This window comes from Melanaphis sacchari, unplaced genomic scaffold (genome assembly GCF_002803265.2).
Source record: "Melanaphis sacchari strain LSU unplaced genomic scaffold, SCAv2.0 Contig2_pilon_pilon, whole genome shotgun sequence".
Lineage (NCBI taxonomy): Eukaryota > Metazoa > Arthropoda > Insecta > Hemiptera > Aphididae > Melanaphis > Melanaphis sacchari.
In genome coordinates, this window is record NW_020271173.1 from 2,293,656 (window position 1) to 2,306,405 (window position 12,750).

General features: G+C 27.2%; 1 protein-coding gene across 1 annotated transcript; it reads right to left on the minus strand.

The window, feature by feature from the left end:
- Positions 1–14: 14 nt before the first annotated feature.
- LOC112596045 (deoxyuridine 5'-triphosphate nucleotidohydrolase) lies at positions 15–1,523 on the minus strand. Its single transcript, XM_025341493.1, has 4 exons — positions 1,181–1,523; positions 558–694; positions 347–492; positions 15–280 (listed from the first exon to the last, which is right to left on the minus strand). Exons 1-4 carry the CDS (start codon positions 1,306–1,308, stop codon positions 224–226), a joined length of 468 nt encoding a protein of 155 aa, XP_025197278.1. The 5' UTR covers positions 1,309–1,523; the 3' UTR covers positions 15–223.
- Between the last annotated feature and the right edge of the window lie 11,227 nt (positions 1,524–12,750).

Below are 12,750 nucleotides of genomic sequence, written 5' to 3' on the forward strand. Positions count from 1 at the left end.
AGATAAATGAAAAATTATAAATAAATGTTGTAAATAAAATAATAAAAAAAAATTACACCCTTTTTCATTAATTTACAGACTTGTAAAATACCTAATGTTTATGGCTAACTTAACTATACAAGGATCTTGTGTTACAATGTTTCTTAAAAAAAAAAGATATCACAAAAAGTTAATAAAAATTTTAAAAAAAAATCACGACAGGATACATAATTACATTAGTATTTCAATTAGTACCAGTAGATCCAAAACCACCTTCACCTCGTTCAGTCTCATCCAATGTCTGAAATAATAAGATAAAAATGGTAATTAAACATATTATAGCTTAATTAAAATATATACAATATACCTCAAACTCTACTACTTCTGGATAGACTATCTTTTCACAAATAAGTTGAGCAACTCTATCGCCTTTATTAACTGTGAAGTCCTCATCAGAATGATTGTATAATATAACACCAACATTTCCTCTATAGTCACTGTCAATTACGCCCGCTATAACGACAGTAACAATGTAAAAATCAACTTAACTCTTAAATATTTCAAATTTTAATACATACCACCAACATCAATGAAATTTTTCCAAGCAAGACCAGAACGTGGGGCAACACGGCCATAAGTACCTTGTGGCACTTTAATCTGAATGTCGGTTTTAATAAGCTCTTTACCATGGGCTTTCACAACATATGGATAAGCACTATGAATAGGCAAACAAGAATATAATTAGCTATACATACAATAAACAAAACTACATCATTGGTGATTAAATTTTTGTAATTCACAATTATAATGATTAATGAATATTGTCTTCCCCAACAGTACTGTTATACCTACACTTACATTCTTGACACAACAATTTTCGTTTTCAATCAAAAATTTAAAATGATCCGACACAGAAGAATAATAATTAATAGTACATATAAATATCTTATGGTATAAATAGCTCATTAATAAAATGGCATGGTTCCAAACATTGGTTAACGAGTTAATTTGAGAGCTGTCGTCACCATAACATGGTAGGTACCTAATATTATAGTAGTTAAAACCGCCTGTGAAAGGAAAATTAACATGTGGTAGGTACTAATGACTAAAAAACGAATTGTTAAAATTTGAATGAGACTGGGAGAACTAATAACTAATAATTCAAACATTAAAATGGCTCTATTATGCCAGATTACATTACCTTCTCAGATCATAACCAGCCGCATGTTCACTACCTTTGGTCGGCGCGAAACCGTGTTCGGAGAGTTTGGAGAAAGCCAAAACGTCTTCGTTGGAGAATTTACGTACTTTTTTAATTGGGCTTGGCATGATAGCGATGGTGTATAGTACTCGATAAATGCGAAGAAAAATAAAATGAAATCTTAAAGGAATTTAAATGCGACGCTGTACGTGGGAAGACAGCAACGGCCAACGAGCGAATGACAAACTTGACAAAAGCAAAATGACAATACGAAGATTGCAGAGTGGGAAACGTAGACCGTAACGACTGACGAGCAAAGGCAAACATACGAAAACGTGTTTTTTTTTTTTTTTTATCGCGTCGTGAAGAATGGACGTTTTACCGCCAATTTGGAAAACGCGGGAAATCCAGCGTTTACAATCTATCAGTGTGACCGCAACAGATGGCCAAACCAAATATGTACTAACAATGATATTATATTATTATGTGGGTAATTGTTAATATTATGTTATAGTACTATAATGGCAGTCGGCAGATTTTTATTTTTTAGGAACTATTGGTCAGCTCGGGAACGTAAATACGCCGATGATAAATTGCATTACAACGCGTCTTACAAACATTCTAAAAATAACCAAATTATTGGAAATTAATAGAATAAATTGTTGATGTTATAGGACATGGCGATAACAACCGATAGGCGATAACGTACCTACTGTATGAAAATATTGAAAATCAAAAATCAAAATCATGTTTTCGGTTACGTATTTGTATACTTTATTGGAGTTATATTCAATATTGCTTATTTCCTTTATTATATAAAACTATGCCAATGAATAGCACTTTAAACTCAAAATTAGCAAAATAGCACTAGAAACCGTATATATGCTTTAAATTAGTAGAATTAAATTTCTCATACGATATCAGGAAGGTGTAAAACAAAATTATATTTTTCGAATTACCAAAAAAAAAATAATAATAAGAACTTCCAAGCCTTGTTGATAAATTAAAATACAATCGAAGAATGTCATATTGAAATAACGGTAAGATGACAAATATCAAATAATTGGGAAGACCTTGACGATTTTCTTATTCAAATTATATTTACCCTCACTTGATTGCAGTCTCTTAGATAGATTTACATTTTTATTAATTTAATTATTTTAATAATAACATCAATCGTTTTTACAATATAGTTTAAATTAAATCAAAATACCTATACACAAATATAAATAAATTTCTTTATTTTCAATTAACATCATCGAGTTCTGATAATAATTATTATTATTCTTATGTAAAATATACTACTGTTTTATGGTAAAATATCTTGTATTAAATCGTAAATATGGTATCATTTCATGATTATTTTTTTTTTATTTAATAATATATAAGGCTCGCTCTTTCTATCGAGTTGTTAATTGATCCAGTCAGATCGTTCACGGTCTTCCGAGTTCCGGGTATCATTGTAGACTGTAGAGTTACTTGTCAGTTGTTACGTTTGAACTAGGGAATTTTCAAAGCTATTTTTAAACATTTGTTATATATAATAATTTACAGTTCATTAAATAATTTACTTTTTAAATTCAATGTTTTTATAATATTATAAATTATTATTTATCAAACATAATAGTATAATACTATTTTAGTTTTTAGATTTTAATTTTGATGTAGAACAACGTTACTATTTATGTACTTAATTTTAAATAACAAGGTGAATTTAGAAATCCACCTTGCTTTGTACAAGGTTTTTCCTCAGCGAATTATATTAACGCGTTATATCATACTCGATATCATCAGGACAATGATCTAAGATAATAATTCATAATACAAACATATGTAACTAAGTTAAAATAATTTATTTTATTATTCTATTATCTAATTATGTAATTTATTAACAACAAAAAAAAACATTGTTTCAACAAAGATTTTGTTGAAACAATTAAAATTTTATAAATAATAAAAAAAAACGTGTTTATGGTTAATGCGTAATATAATAAAATAAATTTATTTATTAGTATATTAGGTACATAATATATACTATTACAATTGATTAATCAATAATACATTAATACGTATACAAATATTGTGTTAGTAATTTTTAAGAATATTCTGACTAATCTATATTTCCGTATTAGAGTAATGATTGAAACTTCTTAAAGTTTGCAATTTGTATGCGGTAATTTGTTTTTTTTTTTTTTTATTTGTTTTACAACTGCAATAAATTTCTAGTCAAATATAGTAGAGTAAGTTTATTTTTATTTCATCGAATACTTTACTCTTAATCTTAAAGTACATTTTAAACCTTTCATAGTTACTGATGTATTATATAATTATAATTTATTTAGAATAATTAAATTTTAAGTGTCCCAACCATCCCAGAGCGAAAAAATGCCTAATATTTTATACAAGACCAACACATTAAGGTAAAAGTGGTTTTTATTTTTTAATGTTTCTATTAAATATTATATAGTATGTAAGTATGATAGTTATTAGTTAAAATTAGTTGTAAACATTATACAATGTTTTATTTAATAATATAAATAATAAACAAAAATCATTATTTTGTTAACAATTTAACATTTTTTTTTCTATCCTAGATTTAATTGTAGCGAAGTGCTTACTATATTTACTATTATAATTAATTAAATATTACGTATCACGTATGAGTGTATGACTGGAATTGGTATAAGTTTATCTCTTATTGAGTAATAATTTAAACATATTTTTCGTTTAATTATTGACTTACTGTCAGTTGTTTCTAAGATTGGGGGCAACTATAACTACAGGGCGCAACACGATTGCGAATGTTTTACCCTTTTTATAATACGATTGCAAACAAATGTTGTTTATCGAAAACTATGTTTTTCAGCCGAAAAATGAACGATTACAAACATTTTTATAGATTACGTTGCCGATTTTATAATTTCTAAGTATGTTTTATTTTGTTTGGGAATTTAATTAAAAATTTTTTTTAAATAAAATGTATTCAATATTAACAATACAATGTTACATTATAACTATGTTACAAACTAAAATAAAATTATACATGATAATATGAAGTGTTCAAAATGTTGATAAATTAAAATAATTTCAAAGTATAAATATTAATAATATTGTTACACAATGTATAAACTGAAAAAAATAATAGTTTTTAAAATGTTTTTCTACATTTTTTCTTTTTTTTAAATGTTTTCTTAGGTAGAAATTTCCAGTTTTTTATAAAATTAGATACTTGTGTATTTTGTAAATTATAATCATTAGAATTATTTAATGTTGATTCAATTTTAGATGTATCTTTTTGGCCATAGGATTATGTAAACTGTTTTAATAGCGTAATAACAGAAAACTCTTATACCTACTATTTAATTATTTTAAAAATTATTATTTAAAATTTGTAATTGACTAACACCATATCTGGCAACCTGATTAAATGCAGTAAAAACGTTCGCAATTTGTATTACGGGATAATGTCCGTTCATAATCGTATATCACCCATAACTAGAGCCATGAAGATTATCCCATAATATCATAATACAAAACAATAAATTTTATATTTTTTTAATATTAAATAACTAACAATTTAAAAAAGCCAAAACTCAATAGTCAAAGGTTGCACATAAATTGTAATATTCGATACTTGTTACTTTTAATAATATTATATAACTTAACACGTAAACTGGAAAATATCAATAAATGTTAGTTAAATATACTATGTTTAATAGTCAAGAAGCTAGTCGAGATAAGTGACTATATAGATACTTAGTTATTTATTTAATTACTTCAAAGCATCTGACGATAAAGCTATTTAACAATAACAAATTATTTTTAGCCATAAATGTATTTAATATTATATGGAACTACCTCGTATCAGTGTACTCAATTCGCTTACGTGACTACAGATTGCCTATGCATATACCGTTTCAACAAAACGTGATGAAATATTTAAAAGTAAATCATATTATTTTGTTGGAAAAGTATTCAATATAAATATTAAGTATTTAAAAATTTAAAAAAGAAAATTTTAAAAGTATTCGATATGAATAAAAATATTTAAATGTTTTTACTCAAACATTGTTATCAACTTGAGATATAAAGAACAAAATAATTTATTGCATATTAATCTAAATTTTGCAAATAATAAGTTGCATCCATAAGTAAATTATATAGTTGTGTAACTGTAGGTTAATTTACATAATAGGCACATGATATTATAGTGTACCTATTTTCGTTTTTAACCTGCAATAATTAAAAATAAAAACAAGAAAGTTTTGAAAGTTACTATGATAAACTAATGTACTCGTACATCAATACATCTGTAAAATAATATAATTTACGCTGATATGAAGGTAAATTATACGAGTTTTTTAGTATAGTAATTAGTAGGTAATAATAATATATTATATTATTTTTAGACGTACCTATCGTGTTTTTTAAGCGTTGCAGTAGCAATATGTGCGGGTCATTCACAAAACGATGAAACGATTGTGCATTTGGATGTAACAATATCAAAACGGCGAATAAAAAGAAGTATTATTATATTTCGAGTTGCAAGGTCATCGCGTATAATACATATTGTTATACTTAGGACGTGTGTATAAAATGATATTGGCGCTTGCAATGCCGCGTACATTGTCATCGGAGACGGAGATAGGTGCTACATTTATACATAAATATATAATATTATAAAAATAATAAACATGTATATTATGTTATGTTATTATATTTTGTCGCGCGCATGGGTGTGTGAGTGTGTTTTGTATGCTTGCCGACGTGAAAAATATTTACAAAGAAGGTATATATGTATACATTGGTACACCACATTCACATACTACATACATAATATATTATAATATTTTATGGAGATAGAAACCGATGACAACAACGCTATATATATATATATAAATATGAGTACTCACATATATACTAAATGTACATAGGTAAATGCGCATGAAAGAAATTCATTCATCGAACACCTATTTAATATTATATACAGCCATAAAGGGTGATTTACTAAGTATGCCCACTCTTTTTTCTTTAATAGTGCGTACTAATTCAAATTCTAATTTTTAAAAATTTTAAATACTCTCGACGGCTATATTTTTAAATACTTAGTTTCTGCATTTTCAAAATGTTTAAATAATAGATAGTTGTTAAAAATTTTTTTTTTTTCAAAAAAATAAGGTTAATAGTATATTTAATCTAGTACCTACCTACCTATTTTATATACTAGGATAATTTTTACAGATTGTAAAATTTTAATATATTTTGTATAAATTACTACAACTATTTTCACATTAGGTATTCAAATCCTCATATTTTTAAACAGTTTAACACATAATTGTGTAATTATGGAAATATAGCCTATAAATTATCTTTAGTACACAGTAATTTATAGCTCAAAAATTAATATTAAAAATTTAAATTTAGATACTTAAAAATATTGAAAAAAATCATCTGCTAAATAATTTACAGTAAAAAAGGTGGTTCTCGTTTAAAAAGAAAAGGTTACATGCTACATCATCACAAGATACTCTTTAAAATTTAAAATTTAAATAGTATTAAGTATATGTGTAATTGAAAATACAGTATTTTATAAATTTTATTACTACATTTAAAAATTTTAAAAATAAAATTTTTAATAACTACATTATTGAAGAAATAAGAGGGAGAATGAGGGAGTGAACCATGCTGTATATATGTATATAATCAAAGCACAGATATTAAATTCGAGTGTGAGTTATTTTACACTTTTGTGCCTCCAAAAACCACCCTTACATGGCTACACACACATGTGCACAATTGCAGGCGAGAAGAAAATAATACTAAGACGATTATCGTCATTCTTGATCTGCGACCGAGGATTACCATCGTTTTCGAACTCTCGTCGCGGCGTTTCACGTACGCTCTTTGTAAACATAAACGCCGTCTCGTCAATGTATACACATAATATATATATATGAGTACATGGTTTAATCCTACTTGTCAGAAATAATATTATTGTTATTATTACTATTATATTGTTGTCGTTGCTGATGTTGCTACCTATTGCTATTGCTGTGATGTTTTGTTGTTGTTATTACTATTATTAACATCATCGATAAGTGTACTCATCTGATTGGGATATGAGGTTGGGGGCAATACCCATAAAAATATAATGTCTCATATGTGAAACACCCCTAGTAGTATAAATACGAGTATTATTTATTTTTATAGTTGATGCCATGGATACTTTTATATAATTTTATATATAAGGTAAAATTCTTTAATGGTAGACTTGTCAAATTATTGTTTTATGGAAACAGACACTTGACGACAATTTTTCAAGATGATTATACTTGTTAGTTTTTTCATATACGAAGTAAAAAAAAAAAATTCTAGTAACTTGCTTCTATTGTAACTCATCTTTAAATATAAGTCACCCCGGATTTGAATTTAACGATAAATCATTGTATAATATAATATACAAATAATTCCGGGCGATTGAGATTTTTGGATTATTAGATTAGATTATGTGTAATATTATGATATGATGTTTTCTTAATTTGACAGATTAATTAATATTTATCAAGAAAAAAAAAGTAGAATTTATTAAGGTATTATAAATTATGAGTCATTACCGATGTACTGGAAAATATGGTGTAGATATACATACTCGTGTTATAAATAGCTTAAAAAATGAGTCAGTCCAAATATTTTGAAAATTTTACTGTAATAGAAAATTAATTATTATAAATTATAATGTATTCAATGGCCAATGATTACAAGTTTTAAGTCTCTATAATTAATATTTTTAAATCACGTTAAAATATTTAGAATAGTTGAATAAAAAATAATTTTTTTTAGATTAAAAAAATATCTATTTCGTCTAAATATTAACTTTATAGCCGAAATAACGAAAACATTTACTGCTGCCATATTTCAAGGCCAATCACCCGATTTGATCAAACCATACAGTGTCATAGACCTGATTATACCTACGTCATACGTGTATTAGTATCGACTATCGGTATTCAAATTCAAATTTAATAATTTCATTCATATTATGATATATTAGGAGACAGCATGGTTATAATAGAGCGGCTTTTCTTGAGGTAGGTAATCAGAAGAAAGTTTTGTTACATCGCTTTGTTCGTCCGCATAATATACACGATCTCACTGAAGAAACGACAATAACAATATAACTATCGTCACGATGATAATTGTCATCGGACATTGGTCCGATGGTATAAAGATAATAATATAAAATAGGGATATGGATTATATGATATTAATTAATTAGTATTGCTGGAGTAACGACGATTATGTCCTAGGGAGGCAACATCGAATCGGTTTGCCTCTTTTATACATACCTACTTACTATATTATACAATTCAATAAAGATTCCACAGGTAGGGTGAAGGCCAGTGGGTGCTACACCCACCGATGTTTAAAAAAACTCTTACTCAATATTGATGAATTTAATATTATTATTTACCTGTGACTCGAGAATGTTAGGCGTATTTCGGTTGTTAAGATATACATTATACGTGTGAACTATTTATAAATTAATATTATTACTTATTAGTTAGGGGTAACATATATCATCAGTTTTATACGACAAAAATACATTATTTATAATTGTGTGTAACGGCTCCTCTCGCGTAGGTTCATTTTTAGCTTTTGGCCTACAATGTACCTACACGACTACACGCACGCACTCCATCTACATAGACCTATTTTATATCGCATAAGTGATGGAAGCAAAAATCCACTGATCGACGCTACAGCGAGTTGCTGTTTGTATTAATATAGAGAATAAAAACGAATTCTTTTAAAAACAAAAATAGATCAATACTTCACTCGGTACTCGTGATTATTATTATAGGCATTGATAAAAGAAGGACTGTATAAAATAAACGTGAAACATTCAGACATAATGACGAACACTTTTGGATAAAAAGTCCAATTATCTATACAAGTCTGCAGCTTCAAATTGTTTACTACATCGATCTGTAGCTTGTCGTGGATTGTGGGTTGGCTTGATAACGTCGTTAAAAGGTATCGAAGGTAAAAATCAAAAGTATTTCGAATTATATATTGTATGGGCAAGACAATAAACCACTCATAGAGACGATTTTATCAATAATAAGGAAAACGGAACAATAAGATGAACACCTGCATTCATCTAAATTCGTGTTTTTTTTCAATTAATGCTCGTCGTTTTTTGGACTTAAATAGTTTGATTTAACATATTATTATACTCGTAGAAATTAATGCGTATCTATTTAATCATATAATAGTAACGGCTAATTATCTTTATTTATAAATAATATGAATACATGAAAAAAAGATCTTATAAGTTATATTAGCGTTTGGTTATCACAAGTATTACTCTTAACAATCTCAATTACTTTTCAATACTAAAATGTATTTAAATGTTTTTGATTAACCAATACGTTTCTTGTAATGTACGTACTTTTTTATTATAGGCAATGAATAATGAGTACAGAGAATTTTAGGTCTTAAATGTTTAGTATTTAGAATCCAACTAAATTAAAAAATAAATAAACAAGAGTAATTATTAAGCATTGCTGAAATGTCAATATTAAAAAAAAAACATATTATTTACAAATATACTTGGAAGGTAGAACCTTTCTCTACTATATACATGTTGTAATTCAATGTTCGCTGCGTGGGATCTCCAACTTGAGGGTACCTTCTAATATTTCATATTGATTATTGTTGTGATTATGATCACAATAATATAATTTTACGGCGTAAATAAAGGTATATTGGTTCATTCAAAAAAATCGGATGTATATTAATTACAGCAAAATTATATTTTGGCCTGTAAGAAATTTGACACCGACTATCGTTCCTCTAAATTGTTTTATAACAATATTATGATCTCGCTGGTTTGTATTTTAATAATATACATCATACTTACTATAATTTTGAAGTTAATTCATAATATTTAATATGAATAATATTATAAGAGAATTGAGCATAAATAAAATCAGCAAAAACAAAAATTACTTCAAATCACTATTTTAAATATTGCAATTTAATTTAATTTTTTTTTTAAAAAAACCTCAATCAGTATTTGAGTAATATTGAAAAAGAAAAATTATATTATATTGTATTATAACAAATTTTATATCGTATTTATAATTAAAAAAATATTTAATTTTATAATTTTTTTTTTTTGCTTTTCTAATCACAATATATAATATATTATATCGACAGCCACGGGATTGATTTATATATATATACAAAAAAAGGCAAAATTCTAAGTGCTGATAAAAGGCAAAAAGAGCTTAGCAACAGTTTTACTACTTTTTAGTAGAGTAAAAGTAATTTTTTTTTATTTGTTCTGAATTTACGTGTTGGGGTTTTGGTTTTTACTAAAAATTTAGGAATATATTTTATAATTTATTTGTATTCGATATTATCTTAAAATGGATATTCTGAGTACTTGAATACTATTTATTCAGAATATTGCTTTCGATAATATTCTTGTCGCTTTATTAAAATCTTAAGAAATTTAATAGAATACTTTATTGAGAGAAATGTTTAAAATTTGAAATATCTAACAAACGTTTTTTAGCATACTATACCTAATCTAATCTTATTGCGTACTTGTGTACTATAGATACTCGTTTAGAAAATATTTGGAAAAACTGAGAAAAGGGAATAATACATTTTTAATTGTGTTATCTGTGTAAAAGCTTAAAATGTGATAAACAACAATATTAATAAAGGTCAAACACTATGTGCAGTTTTTTGAGTAGTTCACATAACTTTAACGAGAGTCGCTTTTACTTCGAAATAATCTACTTTATAACATCAAAATCACTTTTTTCGAAAAATAAGCATTAAATATATCAATATTTAATGTGGTATCACACAATGCGAACCATTCGTAACGTTCGCAATGTAAATAAAGCGCCCTAATTTTAATATGAACATTTGCTAAAAATTAATCACAACAAATTTCAAGCGAGTGTTCGCGTCTTGTGAAACTGACTTAAATGATTATAGGAATAAAAATAGCATATCTGTGTGTTAAAAAATTTAAAATATGTGTTATTGCATGTAGAATACATCATGTTTCTAAGTCCTTTTTGCCTTTAATTGAAGTCAATATATTATTAAAATATAATATGTTTTATAGGGATGATCAAATAGAATAGATGCCATTGAAAGCGTAAGGTTACATTGTATACTATTATACTTAATAGTCTTAATTCGCGTCTTGTAGTTATATGTTATTTATCAGATTAAACGTTTTTTTTTATACACAATATTTTTACACCGACGAAATTATTATTTATCGCAACAAATAAAGATCTTTTGTAGTCGCCCACCGTGAAAAATAATTTTACACCCCATCGTTCGAGTGGCCGCCAAACATATTTTTGGATTTTAGAAACCGCTTCGAGACCAGTATAATATATACATAATATAATATAATATGTATTTATTATATATATTTATTGAATTAATAATACCAAAAAAAGTAGATTTATGAGGACAGTTTAAATACTTCCAAGTTTGTACAATATACAAATATGTACCGCCGTGTCGTCGTCATGGGTCGTGGTCGTAAATAAACTATAAAGACGGATAATAATAAACGTCCTTTTTAGTAGGGAATGGAGGAGTGCGAACGGCCATTAACACAATGCGTACATAAAATATGGCTACAACCACCGAGGAGTACACCGGAAGCTCGGTGCGGTGTCTGCGCGTTTGTGGAAAGACGGAGAAAGAGATGAACGCGAATGAATAAAAATATTCAAAAAATGCATCGTTGGAGGTGGTACTCCGGCGACGGTACATCTCATCGCGTCGCATTGTGTAGATATCTCAGCGGGCGCGAGAGAATATTATTATTGTTGTATCAAAATCCGTTTGTATACCGTTTGGCGACGCGACGGCGCCACTCAAACGAAGGGACGCAAAAATGTTATACACGAGGCGGCGGAGGTTGACGGTTTTTGTTACAATAATTTCAGAGATGTAAACATATTGTGTGTGTGTGTGTGTGTGTGGGTGGGTGTATGTGTGTGCGAGCGTGTGTGAAAAAGGCGTTGATCCGACAAATACAAGATATAATATTAGACGTAGGTATCCAATATACGTGTCTTCAACGGAATTTTGTATCGTCGTCTCACGGAAAACACGTCACCTAGGCTGGTCGATTTTTGAATGAACTGACACCGAAAGAATACGTCAATATACACATATGCACATTGACATATACATTATATATATATATATATATATATATATATAGATAGGTACTATACAAAATATTGTATTATTAGTACTTAACCTACCTAACTAAAATATAATAATGCAAAGGACGAGAAGTGGCTTTTATTCGTACAGTGTAACAAGGACCAGTTCATAAATTCATTTAAATGATACATTTTTTTTTTCGTTCGATAACTTTGAGTTTTCAGAATTATTTACGATTTTTATAGTTTCAATTAGGATTGGATTTTTTAATTTTCACCATTCTCATGTTACCTGTACTTAATTTAGTAGGAACAATAATAGGTATAATGAGAAAAACCTTTAAATAAGAA